Source organism: Peromyscus leucopus, chromosome 1 (genome assembly GCF_004664715.2).
Source record: "Peromyscus leucopus breed LL Stock chromosome 1, UCI_PerLeu_2.1, whole genome shotgun sequence".
NCBI lineage: Eukaryota > Metazoa > Chordata > Mammalia > Rodentia > Cricetidae > Peromyscus > Peromyscus leucopus.
In genome coordinates this window covers 170,517,694-170,545,187 of record NC_051063.1, presented here as the reverse complement: position 1 = coordinate 170,545,187, position 27,494 = coordinate 170,517,694, and the positions used below count along the sequence as shown (strand labels likewise).

The 27,494-nt window shown below is 46.9% G+C and overlaps 3 protein-coding genes and 1 pseudogene across 6 annotated transcripts in view; 2 read left to right on the top strand and 2 right to left on the bottom strand.

Moving 5' to 3' along the window:
• LOC114688528 (carcinoembryonic antigen-related cell adhesion molecule 1-like) overlaps positions 1 to 27,494 on the bottom strand; it is an 875,221-nt gene that overhangs the window by 69,339 nt on the left and 778,388 nt on the right. The gene's annotated exons all lie outside the window — the stretch shown is intronic.
• Positions 6,859 to 7,603, top strand: LOC114686818 (annotated as a pseudogene).
• On the bottom strand, positions 9,251 to 14,911 carry Lypd4 (LY6/PLAUR domain containing 4). 4 transcript variants are annotated; one of them, XM_037201418.1, is made up of 6 exons: positions 14,356 to 14,472; positions 14,206 to 14,278; positions 11,465 to 11,635; positions 10,738 to 10,881; positions 9,777 to 10,103; positions 9,251 to 9,517 (listed from the first exon to the last, which is right to left on the bottom strand). In XM_037201418.1, the coding sequence occupies exons 3-6, from the start codon at positions 11,529 to 11,531 to the stop codon at positions 9,315 to 9,317; spliced, it is 741 nt and encodes a 246-aa protein (XP_037057313.1). In that variant the 5' UTR covers positions 11,532 to 11,635; positions 14,206 to 14,278; positions 14,356 to 14,472; the 3' UTR covers positions 9,251 to 9,314. The 4 variants fall into 4 exon arrangements, with proteins under 4 accessions (XP_037057313.1, XP_037057317.1, XP_037057315.1 ...); XM_037201422.1 differs by lacking the exons at positions 14,206 to 14,278; positions 14,356 to 14,472 and adding an exon at positions 14,545 to 14,911; XM_037201420.1 differs by having other exon boundaries at positions 14,225 to 14,472.
• Dmrtc2 (DMRT like family C2) lies at positions 14,550 to 21,207 on the top strand. The gene is made up of 9 exons (XM_028861483.2): positions 14,550 to 14,851; positions 16,913 to 17,140; positions 17,223 to 17,377; positions 18,263 to 18,339; positions 18,592 to 18,772; positions 18,901 to 19,027; positions 19,768 to 19,828; positions 19,962 to 20,136; positions 20,700 to 21,207. The coding sequence occupies exons 2-9, from the start codon at positions 16,917 to 16,919 to the stop codon at positions 20,810 to 20,812; spliced, it is 1,113 nt and encodes a 370-aa protein (XP_028717316.1). The 5' UTR covers positions 14,550 to 14,851; positions 16,913 to 16,916; the 3' UTR covers positions 20,813 to 21,207.

The window sequence follows — 27,494 nt, the reverse complement described above, 5'->3', positions numbered from 1 at the left end:
GCAGGGATTCTGGTCCCTCAAGCACCAGCTCTATCACAGCCCCTAAAGGGAACTTTATCTAGATATCTCTTCTTCTAAAGAACTCAGGATTCAAAGGCTGAGGTGAAATTCTGCTCGCTCAGGGAGGCTGAATAGCACATAGCTAACCTCCTCTCCTAGCTCATGTCTCCCAAAAAACCAAAACTCCTTCTGCTCCACCCCCACTTAAGAACCCTAGCTACACTTCCTATCAGCTAGTTGCTGACTCAACCTCCCGACTGCAGGTTAATTTTATTTAATCAAACAAATGTAACATGTCTTTGCATCATTAAATATTTCACAGCATGAACAAATGAAACCTTAATATTCCACAACAGAACATCCAAAGCCATCTTGACAAAATCAAAACTGGGACCCACATTTCCTCACTTGAACACTTAATGTACTTACTATGGTGCTGTGGTAATAAAACTGCTGTGACACTTGCTTAAGGATTCACATACAAGCTGGAGAGATGGCCCAGTGCTTAAGAGTACATGTTGCTCATGGAGACCTGAGTTTGATTCCCAGCACACATATAGTGGCTTACAATCATCCATAACCCCAGTTCCTGTGGATCCAACAGGCACACACACGTTATACATACATTTATGTAAGCAAAACATTCATATGCACAAAGTAAAAAAAAATTTGGTTTTTCTTTTTTTTTTTTTTGGTTTTTTCGAGACAGGGTTTCTCTGTGTAGCTTTGCGCCTTTCCTGGGACTCACTTGGTAGCCCAGGCTGGCCTCGAACTCACAGAGATCCACCTGGCTCTGCCTCCCGAGTGCTGGGATTAAAGGCGTGCGCCACCACCGCCCGGCAAAATTTGGTTTTTCAAGACAGGATTTCTCTGTATAGTCATGGCTGTCCTGACTGTTCTCTGTAGACTAGGCTGGTCTGGAATTCACCGAGATCCACCTGCCTCTGCCTCCCAAGTTCTAGGAATAAAGGCATGTGCCACCACTGCCCAGAAAAATATTTTTTTAATCTAAAAAAATATATATTCACATATGGACCAAAGGAACGAAACTGAGAAGAAGTGAATAAAATTCTGGTCATATGACCTTTGACAATTGTACAGAGATAAGTTCATGGGGGAAGAATAGTCTTTTCCACACTAATTCTGAGCAGCTGAATAATGCAGTTTCTGGAAACTGCTCTCTCTATTAAACAATGCAAAGCAGACCAGTGAGTTGAATAGAAGCATTAACACCCACACATCCTGCAAGGAGCAATGGTGACAGCCAAAGGAAAGGCATGAGGATGAAAGCATTTACAAGATCAGAACAGATATAGCAAAGATTAAGGAAAACACGCTGCGGGGGCACACAGCTCCAGCTCACCAATTCTCAGTGGCATCTGTGTAGGTCCTAGCTGGATATATAAGCAGGCAGTCCACTGCCTTTGGAAAGAAAGTAACTTGCACAGCTGTCTTTTTAGACTGGCATTTGGATTGAGGAACTCTGGGTTGTTGGTAGTTAAGCTCTAGATATTTATGTAAGATGTTTGGTAGGGTTTTGTTTTGTTTTGTTTTGTTTTGTTTTTTAAGCTTTATTTATTCATGTTCTGCCTGCATGTATCCCTGCACGCCAGAAGAGGGCACCAGATCTCATCACAGATGGTTGTGAGCCACCATGGGTTGCTGGGAATTGAACTCAGGACCTCTGGAAAAGCAGCTAGTGCTCTTAACCTCTGAGCCATCTCTCCAGTCCTGTGTAAGATGTTTGAATCACAAATCACAAGGATTCAGCTCTAAGAAATCAGGGGCTAATTACTAACATGGACATTTCTGCCTTTATTATTGGCCTTTTTGTCTCTACACCCATTTTTAAGTCCTCTTATAATAAAACACAGAGCTAAACCTTCTGGGCATATATTTGTCAAGCATTCTTAGTAAATGACACAGAAGCATGAACAACACCAGGGTGATACACAGAAACCCTGTTTCGATTTAAAAAAAAGGGGGGGGGAAGAAAAGAAATGATTCATATTTTAAAATTATTTAAAATATTGCTGGGTGGTGGTGCACACCTTTTTTTGTTTTTTTGGTTTTTTGGTTTTTTGGTTCTTTTGAGACAGGGTTTCTCTGTGTAGCTTTGCGCCTTTCCTGGTGCACACCTTTAATCCCAGCACTCAGAAGGCAGAAGCAGGTAGATTTCTGTGAGTTCAAGACCAGCCTGGTCTACAGAGTTCCAGGACAGCCAGGTCTAAACAGAGAAACCCTGTCTCAAAAAACAAGACAAAGATTTAAATCTTTTATAATAATGGGTATTTTTATAACAGTAAAAAAAAACTATCAGTAAATTAAATATCTGAAAGAAGTTTCATGTCCATAGTATACAAAGAACTATGTAACTCTGGGCTGGAGAGATGATTCTGTGGCTAAGAGAATCGTTAGCAGCATTGTTGGCTGCTCCTCCAGATGACCTACATTCCAATCCCAGCACCCACATGGCAGCTCACAATCACATGCAGTGGCCTGCATCTGGAATTTCTAAATTCCTAAGGCAAGATATGAGGAGACAAGAAAATCATTCAAGAGGGCTGGAGAGATGGCTCAGGAGTTAAGAGCACTGGCTGTTCTTCCAGAGGTCCTGAGTTCAATTCCCAATAACCACATGGTGGCTCATAACCATCTACAACAGAATTTGATGCCCTCTTCTGGCATGTAGGTATACATGCAGAGCACTCATATATAAGATATAAATAAATATTTTTTAAAAAAATCATTCATAAGTACATGGGGCCAGCTAGCCTGAAGTAGACAGTATAGCAGCAGAAAAAAAAAAAAAAAAAAAAAAAAAAAAAAAAAAAAAAAAAAAAAAAAAAAAACAAGAGACCTTGCCTCAACAATGTGGAAAGAGAGACCAGACTCTCCAAAGTTGTCCTGGAACCTACACACACACACACACACACACACACAAGCTGTGGCACACACACAATGAATGAATGAATAATTAATAAATAAATGGTTGTTTTGTTTGGTTGGTTGGTTTTTTTTTTTTTTTTTGGTTGGTTTTGTTTTTAATTTTTCCAGAGCTGAGGACCGAACCCAGGGCCTTATGCTTGCTAGGCAAGCGCTCTACCACTGAGCTAAATCCCCAACCCCAATAAATGTTTAAGAGCTAAAGTTCTCAATAAACCTGAAGGCACACTGCTTAGTGAGATAAGCCAGACACAGAATGGAGTTCATTACATAACTCCACATAATGACATATCCAGACTATACAAGTTCAAAGCTGGAAAACAGAATCCAGGTGTGCAGGGGCCATAAGTCTTACTGTTTCCTGGACACAAGGAGCTTGCTTTGACTTCGGTAAATTCTAGAAATAGTAGTAACAGGGTCTCTTTCTAGAAGGCACTTTGTCTCTCCTGATGCTGTCATTCCTGAAGGATGAGTCAGTCCTCCTGACATCCTCCATAACTCTTGTCTTGGCCTCTAGGCCATTGTGGGAGGCCAGCTCCCACCTTTTAAAGGGTTCCTATGAGGAATAGAGAGGAATAAGAAACTTTTGGATAGAAAGATAGCAGAGAGGAAAAAGACAGAAACACAGAATAGCTTCGGGAGGACCTGGATCAAAACCCACCGTCCCCATCTGCCTCTTCAAAGGGGCTTTATATAACAATGCCAAGGGGTGGGGCAAAAGACCTCCCCCCTTCCCTTGCTAGATCAAAGTACAATGCACAGCACAGCCAAGTGTAAACCTTTTCAAACACCTGGCAACCATGCCCATGGTCAAGCCATCCACTTACGCAGCCCTGCTGGGTAAAGCAAGCTCAGATTCTCAGACCCTGAGTAAGTTCTCACTAGAAAACCTCTGTGGGTCTCTACAGGCCATAGACTCTCAGACAGCCCTGCCTCTGGTAAGTCATTCTCCTCCCCTCACAAAGGCTTCGATCAGGGTGTTGTCACCCCCATCACAACCAGACCCACTCCCTCCTAATACCAAGAGATGTTTATCCCACCTACCCCTCTAGCATTAGGCTGCTCTTTAAAGGGCAATACATCACCCTCTCCCTGTCCTGGGGTTCCCCATCCATCTGAGAGGAATGCCAGAATCTAACAGGTACAGAATGGATGGGGCATTATCCAGGGGTCCAGGATTAATGAGGGTGTGGGCTGTGCAAACCAGGGTAGGGACAAGGGTGTCATCCTGACATGAAAGCTGGTGCTCAGAAAGCTGCTCACTCTGAGAGGAAATGGTGAAAATAGACACAGGGAAGTGAGGTCTAGCCTGTCAGAGACCAGAATCCAGGCTCAAGCTACTACCTGTTCAGTGAGGTTTAACAAACCTTGTTGACCCTCTTTTCCTGTCTCCTACAATCTGCTCTCCACCCTCTACAGGCCCCTGTCACTGGCACAGAGCAGCTGTTCTATGAGGTGAGTGAGAGTAACGAAGGTTCTGGTCTCACAGGCCCAAGGGAGACTCAAGTCTTACACCACACTGGTATGAGCTTTGAGAGTCAAAAAACAGTGGAGAGCCAGGTGTGGTGGCACATGCCTTTAATCACAGAGGCAGGTGGATCTCTGTGAGTTTGAGGCCAGCCTCATCTACAGAATGAGTTCTAGGACAGTCAGGGCTACAAAGAGAAACCTAGTCTCAAAAAAGTTAAGAAAGAAAAGGAGAGAGAAGAGAAAGAGAAGGGGAGAGAGGGGGAAGGAGAGAAGAAAGAGAAAAAGGGCAGAAGAGGGCGAGCGGGAGGAAGAAAGAGCAGGGGAAGCCACTGGGTGGGAGTGGTGTAATCAGGGATGGAGGGGACCGGGAACAGGGCTCCTGGACACAACCAGGACATAGCAGAGAGCGGCAGAAGCCTGGGAGGTGCTGGATGCTGTTCTGAGCAGGACACAGACTCAGGGGCCTCTTTGCTTTTCTATGGAAATTACTAAGACCATCCGGTTGGGTCAATCACACAGCTGAAGCGGCTTTCTAGTGTCCTCTAGAAACAGCTCGTGTGGGACAAAGGAAAGCTCACTTAACATGCAGACACCAGCAGTGGGACACAGATGGAGCCTGAGCATGTTCAGTGTTAGCCCCCAGCAGTGGGCACTTCATCAACATGATGCCTGGTGCTTAACCCTGAAACCACATCCTTCATTCAGCCTGGAGCACCCCTCAGCCCAGCAGTCTACTCCCTGAACTCCAACTGAACCCCTCAGGAAGTTGAGCCAAACTCATGATTGGGTAAATAAAAGATCAGACACCAATGCAGTGAATTGTTATTTACCATTAAAAGCAAATAAAAAGTGTGGCAGCACATACCTGTAATCTCAGTGCTCAGGAAGCTGCAGCAAGAGAATGTCTGTGAGTCTCAGGCCAGCCTGAGATGCATAGCAAGTACTAGACCAGCCAGGTTGATATAGTAAGACCTTGTCTCATTTTAAAAAAAAAAAAAAAAAGGAAATGCTGACATGGGGATGTTGTGGAATAATCATTTTGTGCACTGTGAAGATATGTCACTCTGATTGGTATAATAAAAAGCTGAATGTCCAATAGCTAGGCAGGATTTCTAGGCACAGAGGATGTTGGGAAGAAGGGTGGAGACACCAGGAGACGTGAAGGAAGCAGCAGAGCCACATAAAAGAATGTATATTAAAAGATATGGGTCAGAGCCAGGCGGATCTCTGTGAGTTCGAGGCCAGCCTGGGCTACCAAGTGAGTTCCAGGAAAGGCGCAAAGCTACACAGAGAAACCCTGTCTCAAAAAACCAAAAAAAATAAAAAATAAAAAAATAAAAGATATGGGTTAATTTAAGTTAGAAAAGCTAGTTAGAAACAAGCCTAAATTATCAGCTAAGCTTTCATAATTAATTATAATTAATAAATAATTGATTAACAATTAATAATTAGCCAATAGTCCAGACGAAAAATCCACCTACACAGGGAGATGGCTCAGTGGGTAGCATGAGGACCTAGGCTCAAATCTCTAACATCTATATAAAACACAGGCAGGGACCTGTACACCTGCTTAGAATGGGAGAATGGAGACAGTGGGTCCCAAGAGCTGTTTAGTTTAGTTTAGTGAGACACTGTCTCAAGGGACTAAGCCAGAGAATGATAGGATATTCCACATCATTTTTTGGCCTCTGTGTGCAGACACATAGGCACACAGACCCATATACATCCAAGTATATAACAACACACACACACACACACACACACACACACACACACACACATACACAATAAACACTCTCAAAAAAGGAAATGAAGTATTGATACTTGCTGCAACATCATACATTATCCTACACAAAAGAATCCAGTCAAGGAGCTGGAGAGATGGCTCAGAGGTTAAGAGCACTGGCTGTTCTTCCAGAGGTCTTGAGTTCAATTCCCAGCACCCACATGGTGGCTCACAACCATCTGTAATGAGATCTGGCACCCTCTTCTGGCCTGCAGGGATATATGCAAACAGAACACTGTATATACATAATAAATAAATAAATTTAAAAAAAAGAATCCAGTCAAACAAAAAAAATCCTATAGTATGATTTAATTATATATGATTCAGTATCTTCATCATAGGGAAATATGCAGACACAAAAAATAGACTAACGTTTCCTAGAGCTGTGGAGATTTAGAAACTTTATAGACTAGCTACTAATAGAAGCAGAGTTTCTTTTAGGATTGATTAAAGTGTTTTAAAGTTTATTTTGGTGATGATAGTACACTTCTGTAGATATAAACTAATAACTAATCAGACATTTGAAATAGGTGACGTTTATGATCTATGAGATATAGCCAAATAATGCTGCTAAGTTAAATATATATAAAAGAAAATGTTCATGAGCTCAGAGTCCAGTACAGATAGAGGGGGCTAGCTGACTGGGTTCACTGACCATGGCCTCCAGGTGTTTCAAGTGTGTCAAGACTGTGTACTTCGACAAGAAGGTGAGCTCCCTGGGCAAGCACTGGCACAAGTTCTGTCTCTAGTGTAAGCACTCAGTAAGACACTGGTGCACTGAGGGCCACCCTGAATACCATGGGGAGCCCTTCTGACACAAGCCCTGCATATGCCACATTATTTGAACCCAAAGGCATGAGTATCAGGGGTGCCAGTTCCCATAGCTATGAAAACCCCCTGACTGAGGACCTTCAGGTCATCCCTGTGGTCCAAACAAAGGATTAGGAGGCCAGGGGTTCTCTCTCTCTCTCTCTCTCTCTCTCTCTCTCTCTCTCTCTCTCTCTCTCTCTCTCTCTCTCCTCTCTCTCTCTCTCTCTCTCACACACACACACACACACACACACACAGTTTCAGCAAAGTCTCTAGTGTCACCACGTTCACTGGGGAGGCCAACATGTGTCCTCAATACAACAAAATGGTGTGCTTTACCATTTCACCAAGAAGGTGACCTGGGAAAGGACTGGCACCAGCCCTGCCTGTGCTGTGAGTACTGCTCCAAGACACTGACCCCAGGTGGGTACTCTGAGTGTGATGGCCAGCCCTATGTCACAAGCTTGCTATAGAATACTCTTTATACTTGAGAGAGTGAATGCTGCTGCTGTGGGCAACTACATCTGTGACAAGAACCCTAAAGGTACAATTCAGCCTGAGGATCTAAAGATGCTGTCACAGATCCTCTAGTTGGCTCTAAGGACTGCTACCCAGCCCTGCCTCAGTGTATCTCGCCTACAAGCCCAGGACTTCTCATTTTGGAGAGCTTCCTTTAGCCACCTGCAAGGACAATGACAAGTTCTTAGTCTTCCTTTGTATCGGTTACATTCATCATCATTTTATCCAGAGTAGCTGATAGAAATCATTTCAGGGAGGAAAGATTTTTGCTCACGGTTTTGGAGGGAGCAGGTCCATGGTCTCTTGGCCTCATGTACTTGAGCAGATCGTCATGGTGGCAGAACATCTCACCTCATGGAAGACAGGAAACAGAAAGAAAGAATAAGGGGACAGGGACAAAATACCTTCAAGGACCCACCAGTGCTAACCTACCCCTTCCAGCTAGACCTCACTTTCTGGAGTCTCCACAACCTACCAACATACCAACTAGGGATCAAGTATTCAACACATGGGCCTGTCGGGGACATTTCATCCCTGAACTATAACTACTCCAGAAGTGATCACTTCTTTGGAAGCTGTCCTCAGCAGACTTAGTTTTATTTCCTCCCTAGCAGCCCTTTTGCAAGGTCATATTCTACCCCTTTGCCCAGCATTCTAAATTTTTTAAATTGGTTTTTTGAGGCAGTTTCTCTGTGTAGCCCTGGCTGTCCTGGAACTCACTCTGTAGATCAGGCTGGCCTGGAACTCAGATCCACCTGCCTCTGCCTCCATAGTACTGGGATTAAAGATGTGCACCACCACTGCCCGGCTTGCATACCAAATTCTTAAGGAAAGACACCTGAATGATTAAGATGTTAACTTGTAAGTGATCTTTGTTTAGATTTACACAATCCACATCTAGTTACCTTCAATTAACAGCTGTGTGTGTGTGTGTGTGTGTGTGTGTGTGTGTGTGTGTGTGTGTGGAGAGAGAGAGAGAGAGAGAGAGAGAGAGAGAGAGAGAGAGAGCGCATGGGTGGCATATCCCACTTCTGCCTTACTCTTTTAATTCTGTGCATCAAGTAACACAAACTACATAAAGTGCTGTGAGATTCCCCTGGAAGAAAACGTGTCTATGTAAAGAACTAAGGGAGCTGGGAGGGGCCAGGGAGTAGTTCAGTGGAGACCCTTTAACTGCATATACAAGCCCTGGATTAAATCCCAGCTCCGGGAATGGGGTAAGGTGGACCAGGAGCAGGAGGACCGAAGGAGAGGAAAGGAAGAAGACACAGAGAGGTAAGGAAGGAAATGAAAAGAGGAAGAGGAGGGAGGGAGGGAGGGAGGAGGGAGGGAGGGAAGGTAGTCAAAGCTGTGATTTTCCATCCAGAGAAAGGAAGAGATGGCAGCCTGGATGACAAAGACTCCACTCAACAAGCAGCCTTCCTGCCCTGCCTTCCTTCCCTCCCTACAAAAGCACCTATCCAGACCTGAGTGCCGCAGGATGGAGCTTTGAGAATGATAACGCCTTCCTCCTTCTGTGCTACCAGCTCTTAAACTGCTGTCCTCCACATCAACTTTCATCTCCCCAGTACTGGGTTCTGGGCAGAAAGCAGCTGTATTCTAGGAACCCCACTTTCTCAGACCCAGACCCCTTTGTTCCTGTCCCCCCTCCCTGTATATGTTGGGCCCTTCTACACTCTACCCCTCTACACTCTCACAGACCACAGGACAAAACACAAGGATAATTCTGAGATTTTATTTGATTATGCAAGGGGTCTGATATTTTTCCAGTCTTGCTGGGTAGTCAGTCTCTGAAGATAAGCAGAGGGCCTAAGAGGATGCTCCAAGGAGGACCTTGACTACAGTGCCCTGCACCAGCAGCCTCGGACTTTTCTAAGATGTTGACGACCTCAGTCACTCTGATGCTCCCAATATGCTGAAAATTTGCTAAAAGCTTGTCTGAATTACGAGCACAGCCCATTATGAGGAAGGTAGTATTGAGCCTCCCTACAAGGAAGAAAGAGAAGAATCAGGGCTACTTTCCAGACTTAAGAATCCTGGTCCCTTCCCAGAGGCCCTCACCAGTCAGAACACCTGCTTTCCCACCAGAGATTTGGACAACAGAAACCTTACTCTCCTTACTTAGAGTTAGAGTGTCTAGTCTTCTGTACCCCCACTCCCATCTCATGATCCCACCAGTCTCTTGGGTGTACAAAGGCATAGTACAGTATACACAGATAGTGATTTGATAAAGTTCTCCTCTCACCTGCCTGAAATTTTAAGGTGGAACTGTAACATGAAGAAGCAGCAAAGGGACAGGCTTCAGTGGTAACAAAATTTGGAAGACATTCCTGGTCGTGCCTTCCCACACAGGTTGGACAATGTTTGGCAGAAGGTGCTGTGTGCTTAGGTTCACCAGCCTTGAGTCTCACAAAAGGCTCCAAGTTGGTTATATTGTTGCAGAGATAGGACCTGCAGACACGGCTGTAGGAGGCAATGGACACTCCAGGTGGAGAGACGAGGTAGGAGATTTGTGGGGGGTAAGATAAGGCTGAGGTGCAGCCTTTAAAACTCACAATTCCCCTACTGGTCCCTGAGGAGTAGGGAATTAAAGAGGTGGAATCAGTGTCACTGGCCCCTCTCAGGGCCTCCCTTTCTAGCCTCTATATTTCCTGTGTCCTCCTGGCCCCAGCTTTGCCTCCTCCCACACCCACTCACTGCATGGAACAAGAAGCCAGGGTCTTTATCTGTGTCTGCTAATCCTTCTTATGGAAGCCCCTCTGCTGCCCTAGCTCCTGTGTCTTCATCATTCGCTCTCCCCCAGGGACCTGTCCACATCCATCCTACACTACAAATATCTGAGTGAGACCTACCCCATTCTGGCCAGGAATCCCTATTCCTCACTTTCGCTCCTTAACCTCCCCAAAGCAGTCACTCTAAAGTAACTGATGTGTTTTGTGTGCCCCTGAGGAACATGAAGTGTTTCACAAGCATACCTTTTTATTTTTTGCATATGGTAATATTACTATCTAAAATAATCAGCACTATGCTTTTACTATCAATTTGTATACACACACACACACATACATGTCTCTCAGGTGTACAAACGTGTGTGTGTGTGTGTGTGTGTGTGTGTGTGTGTGTGTGTGTGTATCTCAGTCCTGGCTGCTGGAAGTATAGCTAGAAAGGAGGGTGAGCAAAAAGGTGAGCAGAAGGTGGTATATCACCTGTCTCAATATACACTATCGTCTCCTCGCAGCCTTCTTTCAGCTTACACACCATGCTCCTCAACAGAAGCCAGTTCCAGTTATGCAAGGTCACAGCTCTGAAGGCTGAAGCTGTCGCCTCATAGCACAAAAGAGCTTCAGTCCCTAAAGAGAGATGTTCTTCTAGTCATCTGCCTCCCACACCACCTTCTTTTTGTTGTTTTTGTTTTGTTTTGTTGTTTTGGGGGCTTTTGTTGTTGTTTGGTTGGTTTTGGTTTTTTGAGACAGGGTTTCTCTGTGTAGCCTTAGCTGTCCTGGAACTCATTTTGTAGACCAGGCTAGCCTCAAACTCAGAGATCCACCTGCCTCTGCCTCCTGAGTACTTGGAACTAAAGGCATGACCCATCATGTTCGGTTTTCCACATCACCTTTTTGTTGTTGTTATTGTTTGTTTGTTTTATCGAGACAGGGTTTCTCTGTGTAGTTTTGGTGCCTGTCCTGGATCTCACTCTGTAGACCAGGCTGGCCTCAAACTCACAGAGATCCCCATGGCTTTGCCCCCTCCCCCCCACCTCCCGAGTGCTGGGATTAAAGGTGTGCACCACCACCTCCGGCCCACATCACTTTAACATCAGCATGCAGAAAGCCTATCCCCTGAGGGGACTCAGCCCACTTTCCACCAGTACATAGGTCCAGCCAGCCTCCCACGTATTGGGGCCTTACAGTATACAGCCCCCACAGGACATACAAGGCAATAAAGAGATGGCCTCTAAGAGGCATAGCAGCTGCAGAGATCTCAAATCCTGGAGTCCCATGCTTCTGAGTCAGGGTCCTGGATGTGACAGATCAATCTGGAGCCAATTTCTGATGGAGTCTCAAGTTTGGTTCTTGTCAGTCCCTGAATTCTCTGTCCAATTTTCTAAAGAAAATTGACCATGTTAGTTGCTGTGGTATGGGCTCCCTTGAGACCTATAATGACACAGGTTTCCCATCTCTGTGGTCTCCCCTCCAAAATAATTCACAGCCAGCATTATCTTCTTTTCAAAGCACACTTTTCACGTTCTTGCCTAGGTCCTCCCTCCGGCCACAGTGCTGATCCAAAGACCCATCACTATATAGGCTGTTCTCCAGTCAAATGCAAGGACATCAAAACAACAAACTGAGCATTAGAGCTTTGTGAATCAAGCATGGTGGATCACACCTGCGCACCTGTAGTCCCAGCACACAGAAGGCTGACCTAAGTTAAAGGCCAGCAAGGCCAAACAAACAAACAAACCCACTACATGAGAACCTGTCTCAAGTACAAAAAGCCTATGAGAGAGTAGATGTTAATTAACATATTCCCAAGTCTTTTTTGTTTACTAAGGAAATTAAAAAGTATTTAGAAATGGACAATAACAACCATATCACTTATACACAGGAATGCATATAAAATCTGCAATAAACTAAACATGGTCTAGTTAAAGTATTGCACCAATGTCAATTTCATATTAATATACCATGGTGGTGTGTGCCTATAATCCCAACACTTGTAAAGGGGGACTGGAGGACCAGAAGTTCAAGATCACCTTGAACTACATAACAAGTTCAAGGGTGGCCTAGCTTACATGAAACCCTGTGTCAAACATAAACAAAACAACAAAAAGTATACAAAACATATAAACTATTCAAAGCAAACTGACATAAGAAAATATGTAAGGACTGGAGAGATGGCTCAGAGGTTAAGAGCACTGGCTGCTCTTCCAGAGGTCCTGAGTTCAATTCCCAGCACCCACATGGTGGCTCACAACCATCTGTAATGAGATCTGGTGCCCTCTTCTGGCATGCAGGGATACCCGCAGGCAGAACACTGTATACATAATAAATAAAAATAAATCTTTGGGGGTTGGGGATTTAGTTCAGTTAGTGCCCTGGGTTCGGTCCTCAGTTCTGAAAAAAGAAAGAAAGAAAGAAAAGAAAGGAAGGAAGGAAGGGAGGGAGGGAGGGAGGGAGGGAGGAAGGAAGGAAGGAAGAAAGAAAATATGTGATAATTTAAACCAATAAGAATTTTCTCACCAGCAAGAAAAAGAGAGTGAGCCTAGGATAAGCCTGTGAAGAAACCATCCTCAGAAGAGTAAAGGCACAAAAGCTAGCAGGCATTGGAGGAAGTGCACCAGTCTAACTGTAACCTGGGAAATGCAATTATCTTGCAATATGTATCCTTATTCTATACCTCACAGGCTGACAGCAATCAAAAAGCTGGAAAAGGATAAGAGTTAGCAGGTGTGTGGTGATAGATACCTCTGTACTCTGCTGTTTATGGAGTGATTGAGGGAAGGATAGATGGGACCCCCTAGGAAAAGAGGAATTGTGAGTTCCCATCAGTGTCTCAAGTTTAATGCAGGGAGAAGTCTGACAATAGTCAAATTAGGTTTATAAACACCCACTTCTGGTATAGTATAGCTAAATATAATGAAAATCTCCACCCTCCAATATATGAGGAGGAATCACTTTTGTGATGATGGGTTTGGGCAAAAGGAACACCTCTCCTAAAACTAAGGGAGTGCACAACTTGCAGGGAGGAATAGCACACACAGAAGAAATTGATTAGCTGCAGCCAGAAGTGGTGGCGCACACCTTTAATCCCAGCATTCGGGAAGCAGAGGCAGGTGGATCTCTGAGTTCCAAGACAGCCTGCTCTATCGAGCCAGTTCTGAGACCCTATCTTAAAAAAAAAAAAAAAAAAAAAAAAAAAAAAAAAAAAAATGAGCTGGAGACATGGCTCCGTGGTTTAAGAGCACTGGCTGCTCCTCCAGAGGACCCAAGTTCAATTCCCAGCACCGACATGGCATCTCAAAACTGTCTGTAACTCCAGTTCCAAAGGATTTGACACCCTCACACATACATACATACATGCGGGAATGCACATGAAATTTAAAAAAATAAATAAATATAAAAACATTTATAGATGTACATGTGCATACGGATTGGCCCCAAAAGCACAGTGCTTTTTTTTTCCTTTTTAAATAATAAGACATTACCACATCCACAAAATCCACGTGTACACAAAACACTACACATCTCTGAAGATAACGCACAAAATCAGAACCACACTAACTAACCATCTTAGGATGGCTGCCTATGGGAAGACTGGAGAATGAAAGTGAGGAGTCGGGGTTAATAGGAATGGGAAATTATTAAAAGTGTGTGGGAGAGGCTACAAAGTTTCCAGGGCTTAGCGCTCCAAGCTAACCCAAAGTTGCAATCTGCCTGTTAGCTTGGAGATCTTACGCACTTTGTAGAACTCTTCGCCTGCTTCTTCATTCCCAAAAAACTAGTGATTACCCATTCTCTAGAGTCGTGAGTAATAAGATGGACATGAAGTACCAGGCAAAGGCCGACGGCTTATGTGTTTGTTCCTTTCGCGCCCCCTCCTCCCCATTTAAAAGCTCAGCCTCTTTGACCCGCCGCCATTCAAGCAACCCCCACCCCAGGCTGGGCACAAAGCACCTTTCCAAAGCTTCAGTACCCGTCCTCTGCATAGCAGTCCAGCTGGGAAGTCACTTCCGCCGCCTTCTTGGGCCTGGAATGCCACAGACACGCGGGTGCTGTAACCCAGGGGAGTGTGGCACAAGGCAGGCTAGAGCCCACATTAAATACCTGACGCGGGAGGGAAAACACCGCCGGCTGAAGTGTGGCTGAAGGCTGCGCACGCGCAGCGGGTCTGAGTCAACGCCTCAGGCCGTGGCTGAGCCTGTGGCTCCTGTGGTGGGGGGGCGGGCGGGAGGGGGAGGGGAGGGGAGGGCCAGCCTCGCTCTGGTTGAGGTAATTCGACGCCCCATTGGCTACCTGCCTCCAGCGTGAAGAACAATCTGGCAAAGTAAGGCGGGAGGCAACGTGTGTGCGACTCAACTCGACGCGCTATTGGCTGGTGCGATTGTTGCCGGGGAGAAGCGGGCAGGAAGGGGAGGGGCGGGCCCTCCGTGGTGGCTCTCGAACCCTATTGGCTGTGCCGCACAGCCAGAGCGCCGGGCTTGAAGCTCATTGGTCCTTGTGGCAAGGAGCGGGAAAAGCCGCTCGAGCCAGCCGTTCCTCTTCGCCACTTTGTCGCCCTTTTCCTTGGACCTGGCTGAGTGTGATTCGGCTCGAGGCTGTGGTAACCACCGGCTGGCGGCATGAACTTGATCCCTCCCTGTCTCCTGAGCTGGGTCCCCACCATGGACTCCCCTTGCTGCCCCCTCGCGCTGCTCAGCACTTCCCCACCCCGCCCCGCCCCACCCCACCTCTCCACCCACCCCCCACCCCCGCTCCTGAGCGCGGTCCTCGTGCCCAGCCCCCTCCCTGGGACCCTGGAGCGGGAGGGGCCGCAGGCCCAGCGTTTGGGGGTGATGGATGGCTTCCTGGAGGGGGCACCCACATAATGGTTGCATGGGATGGGACAGTGCATGCCATTAACTGTTGGGCGTGGGGTACAGGGACGTAAGTGCAGCAGTGGTTACATGGATTTTCAAGAAACCCATGCGGTTGGATTCAAGGAAGAAAGTGGTGTCCTGAAAACACCTTTGGCCTCCTTCAGGATGTCGCAAGTCAGGGACTCAGTAACCATTTGGGAAGGAGTTGGTTTTGTTTTGTTTTGTTTTGTTTTGTTTTGTTTTGTTTTGTTTTGTTTTGTTATGTTTTGTTTTGTTTTTAAGAAAGGGTATCATGTAGCCCAGGGCAGTCTTCAACTCCTAGTAGCAGAGGACCTTGAACTCCTGATCCCCCTTGCCTCTACCCTCCAAGACCTGGAATTATAAGCATGTGCCACCACACCCAGTTAGTTTTTGGTTTTTTAAAAGAGTCACCCCAATTGCCCAGACTGGCCTGGAACTCACAACAATCCCCCTGCCTTAGAATCCCAACTGCTTGGATTGCAGATATGAGCCAGCATGCATGGATCAGTAAATGTTTGTTAACCTAATGGAGTCCAAGAAAAATACAGAATGATACAGGCTAACGTTAAAATCTCAGTTACCTCAGGAGGCTGAGGAAGGAGGATAGCAAGATCAAGGCCAGCCCCTACCACTTATCAAGACCTTGTCTTTAAAAAAAAGGGGGGTGGTTATATGTGTCTATAAGGCCCTAGATTCAATGCTTGCTTTTTTTTTTCTTTTTTTCTTTTTTTTTTTTTTTTTGTTGGTTGGTTTTGGTTTTTGGTTTTCAGTTTTTCTCCGCAGAGTTTCTCTGTGTTGCCCTGGTTACCTTGAAACTCCCTCTGTAGACCAGGTTGGCCTCGAACTCAGAGATGTGCCTGCCTCTGCCTCCCAAGTGCTGGGACTGAAGGTGTGCACCCCCACTGCCCAGCTCAATGCCCATTTTTTGAACCCTCTAGTGAAAATGGGATAGGAAATCTCTTGAGAATAATATTGTGACTGGAGAGTACAAAAACAAAAGCTGAGCTTGCTGACAGACACCTTGAACCCCAGCACTCTGGAAGCAGAGGCATTTGGGTCTCTGTGAGTTTGAGTCCACCCTGGTCTACAGCCAGGAATACACACATAGTGAGTGAGGTCTTGTCTCCAAAATTAAATAAATTAACTAATTAATTTTTTAAAATCAGGGGCGCTGAGGAGAAGGCTCAGTTGATAGTGCTTGGGCACAGCCTGAGTACCTGAGTTCAGGTCCCCACTTTAAAAGCTGGGCACAGTGACATGCCTGTAACCCCACCACTAAGAGTGGGGAGCTGAGACAGGTGGATCTCTAAAGCTCACTGGCCAGCCAGTCTATCTAAAGCCATGTGCTTCAGATTCAGCAAGATGACCTTGACTAAAAAAAAAAAAAATCAAAGTGGAGAGCAATGGAGAAAAGCCATCTAAAATGTCAGCTCTACACATACATGCATGCATCCACATACACACTCTTAAAACACACACCCCAAAATCATAATGATGGCATACAGAGAGCAGACTGACTTGGCTAGCACATGTGGAACTTAGAATTGGGGGGGGGGTGGCGCCAAGCAAAAATGTATTGAACAAATACTTGAGAAAGAAAAGCATAGTTTCTGAGAAAGGAGGATCTATGAGAAAGGTTGTGGGGTGAAGAGAGGAGACGGCAGGGTGAAAGGTGGGTCCTTAGAGGGGCACGATGGATCACCACAGATGTGGCTTCCCGAAAGCAGAAGGGCTGGTTAGGACAGAGCTCATGTAACTCTCCTGACCTGCCACTCCTGCCCTAGATCCATGGACCCCAGTGAAGCCCCTGCTGTCCACCCCTGCTCGGCTGACTCTTCCCCAGGGCATGAGACCAGAGTTTCCCAGAGCACAGAGCTTATTCCCAAGAGACCTGTCAGTCGCTCTCCAACCTGTGCCCGCTGTCGCAACCATGGTGTCACAGCCCACCTCAAGGGCCACAAGCGCCTCTGCCTCTTCCAGGCTTGCGAGTGTCACAAATGTGTCCTCATTCTGTGAGTATGAGATGCGGGGTGGGGGCGGGGGATGCTTCTCTTCCAAACGGCTGACTGTTGACTCACAGTCTCCCTCTCTTAGGGAACGTCGGAGAGTCATGGCTGCCCAAGTAGCCTTGCGTAGGCAGCAGGAGGCACAGCTGAAGAGGCACCTGGCTCAGGGACTGATGAAAGGGGCAGCCCCTCTGAAAGCTCCCCTCCGTGTCAAGAAGGGAGCCGTTCGGCCAGGGGTCCCTTGTGAGTAGCTCTGGTTGGGAATGGGACAGGGATTTGGACGTAGTAAGTGTAAGGACAAGCACCCCTGTTGTGAGACTAATCAGTGTGTGGCCTTGGGCAAGGTGTTTCCTCTCTCTGGGCTTCACCCTCTTGATCTGTCAAACGTGCTGACGGGGCTGGAGAGATGAGGCAGCAGTCCAGAGCACTGTCTCACTAGGAAGCTCACCACAACGTCTCTAACTCCAGCTCCAAAACCTACTCCCTTCGGGCCTCAGCAGGCCTGTCACGTGTGGCGGACAGACAGACATGCAGGCAAAGCACTCACACACCTAAGAATAAAGAAAATTTCATTTTAAAATGTGGGCAAGGCTGCAGTGACAATTGAAGATAGAAAATGGGGGGAGGGGGACAGTGAGGTGGCTCAGGGTAAAGGTACTTACCACACAAAGCTGGTGACCTGAGCTCCATCCTCAGAGCTTACATAAAGGTAGGAGAGAACTGACTCCCCAGAATTGTCCCATGGTACACACACACACACACACACACACACACACACACACACACACTGATAAAAAGAAAACCGAGGCATGGGGTGTGGTGAGTACAGGAGAAGTAAGGGAAGAGGAGAGTGAGATGGAAACCAACCTGAGCTACCCAATCAGACCCTGTCTGGAGGAGAAGGAGGAGGGGCTGGGCAGGAGAAGCAAAGCCACAGAACAGGCCTGGGCATGATAGCACGCAGAGGTGGAAGCAGGAGGATCACAGGTTCAAAGCCAGCCTAGGCTACATGGGGAAAAAAAAAAAAAAAGAATAAAGAAGTCAGAGGGAGATGAGAACTTAGCTGAAGTTGGGGTAGGATAGGGGTCAGGAAAGGGGCGTGCTGGATCTCTCCCTGGTTCCTCACAGCTGGAAAGGAGAACATAGCACCCCAGCCTCAGAGTCCCCATGGAGCAGTCCCACTGGTGCTGACACCCCCGGGGAAGGTAAGGAGACCTGGGTCCTGGGGGACGGCTCTTCGCCCAGCTCCTGCCCAGACTGCCCCCTGTGCTCTCTACACCTGGGCTCCAGCCCACCCCTGACTTGTGGTGTGCTCTTCAGTGAGTCACTTGGGGTCTGTGGGTGAGAAGGTGGGACTTTAGGAGCTGCCCGCCCATAGTTTCAGCTCCTACCCTCATCCTGGAGCATGCTTACTTCTGCAGGCTCATGAATCTGCCCCGGGCCCTCTACCCTTACAGGAGAACTATGGGCCTCTGCTGCTCAGCCGCCCCCAGGAAGCCTTGCCTTTGCCCTGGACACCATTGCCTGCTGGACCTTGGGGCCCCGGACACTGGCTGCCCCCAGGACTCTCAATGCCCCCTCCAGTAGTGTGCCGCTTGCTGTGCCAAGAACCTGCTGTCCCTCTACATCCTTTCCCTGGTAAGACGTTCATCCTTCTGTCATTAGACAGATACCTGAATGCTAGGTTACCACTGCACCAGAAAGGGGAGAGGAAAGGGACTTGTGGTCTCTGAACCCATCCATTCTGCTTCTCTTGCCCTTCTTAGGCTTTGACCCTGGCACATCTCTCCGGCTGCCCACTCATGGGACCCTCCCAACCTGCCCAGGATCTCGCTCAGTACTGGCAGCTCCACTTTCCGGAGAGCCCCAAGGACCCCCTAACCTGCCTCACACGTAAGTAGGAACACAATAAAGGAAAGTTTCTGGCCAAGTGTGATGGTGCACACTTGTAATCCCAGCACTTGAGAGGTTGAGCCAGGAATGTCAGGGCTTCAGGGTAATCTTCAGCTACACTACACAAGGTCAGCCTAGGCTACATAAAATTCTTATCTCAAAAAAAGGAAAAGGGTTTCATACTAACAGGCAGGCAGATCGTATCAGTTTCTACTGTTCCCTGACAGTATTTGCAACTCTCAGAGCCTGATTTAATATCAGTAATTTCTAGCTGCTACTTACCCATCTGGGGTTATCATAATAATAACACCTAGCACAGGCCCTGACCTTGAACAAACATGGCTGCTCCCTCTTCGGAAACAGGATAGGACAGGGTTGTCTGGTGACAAGGAAGGCCTGGACGGTAAAGCTATAGACCAGAAGCCATCCGAGCAAGTTTCGTGAAGGTGGAATTCCTTGGGGCAGAGGAAGCTGGGCTGGAGAAAGCAGGCTGGTGGAGCAGACAGCAATCCCAGTCACACTGGGTATTTTATCTGCCTTTGAAAACCTGACACCAACCCTATAACCTTCACAGTAGCATGGGAGGGAAAACCTGGATGAGAGTCTCATTTTATAGAAAGCAAAGTGCCCGAGACAGTGAGCAAGACTTGCCCAAGCCCACAGAGTCCAGTGGCCAGCCAGGAACTCCCCTTCCCAGGTCAGAATGCCCCACCCACTTCCCATGTGTCTCTCTTTTCCAGATGTTCGACTCTGATACTCCAGTCCTGTGGCTCCCCAGACTCTCTTCTGCTACAGCCACAGGTCTCGGGAAAGAAGTGGCATCCAAGGCCTGGGGAGGAGGTTGACTCTGCAGAAGGGAAAGGCAGGGGACTGAAGGGAACACTGAGGGGGCATGGAAGTGAGTTCCCAGCTGCTCCTTCCCTTTCCTTCCCAGGCCCCTGGAGCCTCTTGCCTGGCCTGGACATCTGGCCCCTCAGAGCGGCAGTTGCAGCGAGAGGCAGCTGAGGCCCTTGTAGGTCTGAAAGATTCATCCCAGGCTCCCCGCCTAACCCCATCTGTCCCCCCGAACCCTGCCTGGATCTCTCTGCTGCACCCCTGTGGCCCACCAGGTGACCCTTCCTGAGAGTAGAGACTGAGAGGAGATAGGTTGGTAAATGGAGGCCATTAGAATAAGCAGAGACTAACCAAAATGGGACAGACACTAGGTGAATGCCCTCAGGTTCAGGCCCCTAAGTTTCTCAGCCTGGCCTCTGAGACTGCAGTTGAACATTGTTCAGTGAGTCACTCTTTACAGTTTTGCTCTGAGTGACAAATGTCCAGTGCCTTGATATGAAGGAAAACCAGATCCTGGGCTGTAAGGGGAACAGCGGTGAAGGCTGAGAATCCCCCTGTCCAGTGCAGTGTTGGTCTGGAGGATCTGCTGGAAGTAGACAGATGAGGCTGGGGGGCTTCTGAGTATAGAGATGCAGCTGAGTCCCGACCAGCAGCTGTTTGAAGGGGAACTGGGGAATGTTCTGAGCTAGATAGAGCATGGTAGCTTTGGTGGGGGGCTGGGAGAAGACAGTACTGGAGGCAGGAGGAAGGACACAGGAGGGGTGGGGATGAACCACAGGAGGAGTGAGGGACAGTGGGTTGAGTGTGACCAGAGCCTGCCCTTCCTGTCTGCCCACAGCTCCTCCTGGGGGAAGAGGATTCCAGCCTGTTGGCCCACCCCTCCGGCCTAGTCCGGCCTCCTCTGTCTCCCTGCACATTGGGCGTCTGGGGTCCATCTCTCTCCTCAGCTAGAAACCAGAGGTGGAGGCTGCCTTACTGGGACAAAGAGATGACAAGCTGCAGGCACTGCATATTTGGTATTTTATTTATGCATTTTGCATAGAATTTAATGTAATGCAAGATTCAGCCTTTTTTTTTTTCTTTTTTTTTTTTAAGCTTTCTGGTTCCTTTTGTAGTGTGGGTATTTCCTTAACTAGAAGTGAATGTTCTCATAGCCCTTTTTAAGTCCCTCAATAGAGGTAGCTGGGCAGTTTAAGAGGACCATATCTAAATACATTTTTGCATGAGTTTATGTTATATGCCTGGATGCTCAAGTCTGTCTCTGCATGTGAAAACATAAGAATATGTTCGCTTTGTATGTAAGTTTCCGTAAGCAAGAAATAAACCTTTGCCATTTAAACCATCAAGACACAGAGTTTATTATCACAGCATAACTGTCTATAATAATAATCACAGTCTACCCCGACTGACAGAAAGGACTATTCAATTCATGTCTCAACATAGAAGTCATCGGCTTGATAACTACCACAGAGCCAGGAATGGTGGCTCACACCTGTAACCCCAGCACTCACGAGGCTGAGGAAAGAAAGCAAAAAACATGAACTTGGACTTCTAGTCATACCCTCGTAAGAGTAAGAGAGAAAGGTACTGGGGGAGTCACTGATGTGGTAATTAATCACCTGCTCTGTACTGGATAGAACCTGTTTTCTGCTATCCAGAGAGCCACCAATTGAGATGCCTAACTGGGGCTAGGTAGACCATATAAAGAAGTGAAGATGACCCAATGGGGAAACAGATTGTATGTCTCACCTACAGGCAGTCTTCTTTAACCTAGTGGATTATCCCAGGCAGAAACCTAGGCTCATTGCTGCCACATCCTCTGGTTTTTTCAAGAGAAATTGGGAAACTGGGTTTCTGTGTTCAGCATCTTATAATAATTTTCAAACATTGGTACAGCCTTCTTTAAATATTATATTGGCCAGATAACACAGCTTCAGGTCAACTTTGGCTAACAGAATACTAATTTGATACTAATCTAACATGACATTTTCCAGATGGGAAAATTGAAGCCAATCAGGACAGCAAGAACCAAGTTAGTCTTTATCAAGAATCTTCCTAACTAGGAAAATCCCCTGTCTTCTTAAAATAATTCATTAGAGGGGCCAGGCTTGTAGCACAGTGGCACAGTGCTTGCCCAGAACAATGAGGCCTGGGTTCGATACCCAGCATCTCACACAAAAACACAGGACACAATCAAAGACTAGAGAGAATCCTTTCTATTTGCTGAGTCTCAACAGCAACTCTGTAATCTGTGCTGAAAAGGGAAAGTGGTTAGCCCAACAGGTCAGGGAAATTTTCTAGAAAACAATCAGGATTCCTTCTTTTATAAAGCACAAAATGAAGGGAACACATCAGGCAGAAGCAATTTTCACAAGTGTCTCCCTCCCTTCTTCTACCAAGGTTGTCAATGCACAATGTTTTGGATTGGTGTCCTTGCTTGCTTTCTGTTGCTGTGATAAACACCATGACCAAAGCAACTTGGGGAGGAGAGGGGCTATTTGACTGACGTGTCCTAACCACAGCCACTGAAGGACGTCATGGCAGGAACTGAAGCAGAGGCTATGGTGGGCCCTGCTCACTGACTTGTCCATCACGATTTTCTCAGCCTGCTTTCTTACAACTTAGGGCCGCCTACCCAGGGTTGGTACCACACACAGTAGGCTAGCCCCTCCCACTTCAATCATTAATCAAGACCTACAGGCCAGCCTGATGGGGGCATTTCCTGAATTGAGGGTCCTTCTTTCCCAGATGATTCCAGTTTTTGTCAAGTTGACAAACTAACCAGTCCAATTGACCCCTTGCGTGTGCACACACACACACCACTGTTTAACAATTTTCTTTCTTGCTTATCCCCAAGATCTCATGTTAATATCACAATATAAAACAGAGTTCAATTTTTTGTTTGTTTGTTTGTTTGTTTGTTTGTTTGTTTGTTTTTCAAGACAGGGTTTCTCTGTGTAGCAGTCCTGAAACCCACTCTGTAGACCAGGCTGGCCTTGATCTCAGAGATCTACCTGCCTCTGCATCCCGAGTGCTGGGATTAAGATGTGCAGCACCACACCTGACTCACAGTCCAACTTTTTAAAGACTTTTTTTTTTCTTCTTGTTTATGTGCAAGGATCTTTTGCCTGCATTTATGTTTGTGCACTGCCCAGGGAGGGCAGAAGAGTGTGTCTGTTCTTCTGGAACTGGAATTACAGTTGGCCATGAGCTGCCATGTGGGTGCTAGGAATTGAACCCCGGTCCTCTTAAGAGCTGCAACCAAGCCGGGCGGTGGTGGCGCACGCCTTTAATCCCAGCACTCGGGAGGCAGAGCCAGGCGGATCTCTGTGAGTTCGAGGCCAGCCTGGGCTACCAAGTGAGTCCCAGGAAAGGCGCAAAGCTACACAGAGAAACCCTGTCTCGAAAAACCAAAAAAAAAAAAAAAGAGCTGCAACCAATGTGCTTGATTGCTGCACCCAGGCTAGCCTCAGAGTGGTGACACTCTTCTTACACCAGCTTACTGAGTGCTGGAATTACAGGCTCTTTGAGCCACCAGGCCCAGCTAATAATAGAGCATATGTTTGTAGTCCTCTGCTGTGGCATCCTCTCTGAGTCATTGCAAACAGGACACCTGGTGAGCTATTGCAGTACTAGGAAGACCTGGGGAGCCCATCCTTCCTGCTGGGGGTGGGGGCAATCAGAGCTCAGCAACATACCTGACAACTGACTGTTCTCCTGGTATTACCTGCAACCCTCTTTTTACTCAAGATGGTGAATGATGGTGGGACCCAACAACACCTTGTTCTCTTAACTCCAGGCCTTGAGAAGGTGGGCTATTCCTACTCCACAGCAGATTACAGAATAATGAATCTGCAACCCTAATCAGGGGCACTGTAAGAGACCAAAGACTACAGCCAGCCTCACACCTTTCGTCCCTCCTTGGCTATGACTTAGATATTCGATTGCCCTTTAAGCCTCACTAGCAGTGCTGTGCTCTTCCAGGGACAGATGACTGAGCCCGCATAGTCACGGACAGGGAGAGAAGCACTACAAACGCAGCTCAGCTAAGGCTCTGCTGCTCTGGGCTGATCCAGGGTCCCCAGTGCTCCAAGGTCACACAGCCAAAACAGATCAAAGCAAAAGGCCTAACAAAGGGCAGTGACAAGGCTCGCAGGACTCGCCAGCCACTATGCCCAAGGACCCCAGGACCCAGCTGAAGGTAGGTGAGAACAACTCCAGGGCGGCATCCTCTGACCTCCACACTCTGTTGCATGCACACACCCATACACACACACCAATTAACTAATTAATTAAAAGAAAAGGAGGCTAGTTATGCTAGTGTAAGTCAGCAGTTAGCTGAGCATGCAACTTTTAAATAAATAAATAGACAGATAAATAAATAAATAAATAAATAGACAGATAAATAAATAAATAGACAGATAAATAAATAAACAAACAAACAGCAGGGAAGTGAGCAGAGAAGAGGCTCTGCTCACTTTTCTGAAGCCCATCTCTTGTCAATGCCAGACTTAGCGAGGCTCTTCACACCATCAGCTAGCCAACTAATCTTTCAAGTCATGTAGACCCCCAAATGGTCCCTGAGGGAGTGCTGCAAATCTGCAGAGGTCGGCCTTAAGAACAGAGAAGACTTTAACCCCCACCCCCACCCCCACCCCCACCCCCCGTACTTGGGCGGCAGAGGCAGCTCTCTGTGAGGCACATCTCTGTGATCATAGCAGGTAATCATACCCTGTGTAGACCCTCGTGGGATCCGGAGCTTTTCCCAAAAGCAAGATCCAGCCTTTTATCCCACTCCATATCTGTGTTAAGCTCTTCAGGCCTTTATGTTCCTTGGAGGTACAGACTTGATCACTCTAAGCTATGCTAGTGTCAATCTGTGTCCCCAACCCCTGGAATAATTACTCAAAGAGAACAGGCCTATCCTTGTGCGCTTTCTCTCTGGGGGACTCAGAATGAATGACTAAGTAAACAGGTTCTGTCCAGTCCCTTCGGAATTTTGTTCCCTACTGAGTTAGTACACTCTACTGCCAACATTAACACCATAAAAGCAACGGCTTCCTGCCCTCAGCCGTTCTTTTTCATTCTGCTTACTCTCAGTTTTACAGAAAATACTGTTTCCAATCACTAGGGGTAGAGGATAGGGAATGGCCTACAGAATGTGAAAAACTATTTTTGCCAACTACACATTAGACAGAGGATTCAAGGACTGGAGAGACAGCTCAGTGGTGAAGAGCACAAGAGCATTGTCTGCTCTTCCAGAGGACTGTGTTTGAGTCCCAGCACCCACATGGCCGCTTACAACTGTCAACTCCAGGTCCAGGAGATTTAACACCTCTTCTGGCCTCTATGGACACCAGGCACACATGTAGTATACAGACATACTTGTAGACAAAACACCCATATGTCTAGCATTCATGACGACCCTGGCTTTGATCCCCAATACTCTATAAACCAGGTGTGCCGGTACTTCCTTGAATCCTAGCACCAGGAGGCGGAGACAGGAACATCAGAAGTTTGAGGTCATCCCTGACTATCTAGAGAATTTGAGACCAGCCTGAGAGAGGAAGAACTCTAAAGGAGGTGGGATGTATGGCAATGGGTTCCACGGAACAGGAACACGGAGTGTGTACTCTCTGGCTGGAGCAGGGATCCAATGGGAGCAGCAAGTGGCAAGGGGAAATGAATGAGGACAGTGTAAAGTGGCACAGATGCATGAAAATGCCACGATGGGACTCATTGCTGTGTGTGCCGGCCTGGAAAATTAATGGGGAAAAAAAGTTTCCATAGAAACCCCTCACACAGTCTCTCCCTCTAAAGTCACACATCTGTAACAACTGATGAACCCACAGGGATGGATACACTGAGCTTCCCTGTCACTGTGGCCAAATACCAGATAGAAACAACTTAAGGATCTTTTTTTCCCCCTCAGTTTGGAGGGGTGTTAGTTTATTGTCACATGGCTCCATGCTCCTGAGCAAATCACTGTTGTGCTGGGTGTGTCCTGCCATGGGACTTCACTTTAAACATGAAGGGGGTTGGGTGGGGGGGTAATAGGAAGAGGCCCCAAGCAAGATGGAGTCCCAGTTGCATCATTTCTCCAACAAAGCCCATCTCCCACCTCTCACCAGTGACCTCCTATTACGAATCCACCAAGGGATTAGTCCATTGATTAAGTTAGAGTCCTCACTCTCCAACTACGGGAGCCCTCAGAGACACTCCCAGAAGTGCACTTTACCAGTCTTGTAGGTGATGTTTGTATTGATGTGGTTTTGGTCCTAGGGGTTTTGATGCAAAGTCTCCTTGTGTTTGACTGGCTTAGAACTCACTATGTAAACCAGTCTGGCCTCAAACTGCCTCCTGAGTGTTAGGACTATAGGTGTGCTCACTATGCCCAGCCCATTTTGGTGTTTTAATATTATTTTTTCACTTTTAATTATGTGTATGTACCTGAGGAAGCCAGAAGAGGATATCTCATTCTCTGCAGATGGAATTACAGGCAATTGTGAGCCACCCAGTATGGATGCTGGGAACTGAACTCAGGTCCTCTGAAAGAGCTAAGCCATCTATCTCTCCAGCCCCTCAAAATGGCTTGACTTTTCTCTTTAAGTATTAATAACTCATTTCTTTTAAATATTTTTTCTAAAATCTAAATTTTTTTTTTTTTTTTTTTTTTTTTTTGGTTTTTCGAGACAGGGTTTCTCTGTGTAGCTTTGCGCCTTTCCTGGAGCTCACTTGGTAGCCCAGGCTGGCCTCGAACTCACAGAGCTAAAATCTAAATTTTATTAGTATGTGTATAGGGCAGGTGTGCAGGAACACGTGCGATATGTGAACATACGTGTGTCCTTGGATGACTCTGTGGAAATCAGAGGACAAATTTCTGTAGCTGGTTCTCTTTTTTTCCACCATGGGTTCCAGGAATCAAACTCAGGTCATCAGGCTTCCATGACAAGCACTTCGATCTTCTGAGACATCTCACTGCCCCTCGTTCCTTTTTTATCTTGAATAACATTTAGTCACCTGGATGTACCACAACTTCAAACATTCAAACATTTTATGCGCGCGCATTAAGGGGGGAAGGGGATAGTGCAGAGGACCAAACTCAGAGCCAGGCATGCTACAGGAATGTACATGAATGTACCTGTAGCATGAAGCAAGGAGACCATGAGTTCAAAGACAGCCTTCGATAAATACAAAGTTCTAGGCCAGACTTGGCTAAATAATGAGACCCTGTCTCAAAAAATTAAATAGATAGATAGATAGAGATGATAGATAGATAATAAATAAATGAATTAATTAATTAATAATAAATAAATACTTAAATAAATTACACAGGTCAGCTTGGATGGTGACTTTTAAGAGGCAAATGAGGCGAGACCAAGGGCTGAGCAGACTCCAGCACTAGATGGCAGAGCTGAACCTCCACCAAGGTCCCGCCTCTGCCTCGTTGTCCCTGCCCTAATCTCCTCCCCGCTTCCAACGCCTTAGTTCCACTCCGCTAGCGTCAAACGAGCTGAAGCAATTTCCGCCCAAAGAAGGGTGGCGTTTCCGTGTAGTCCTGGACTCGCGAATACTGGCGCTAGAACAAAAGGTGGTGGCGACCACATGTCATCCTTGCCCTTTTCCTAGGTTT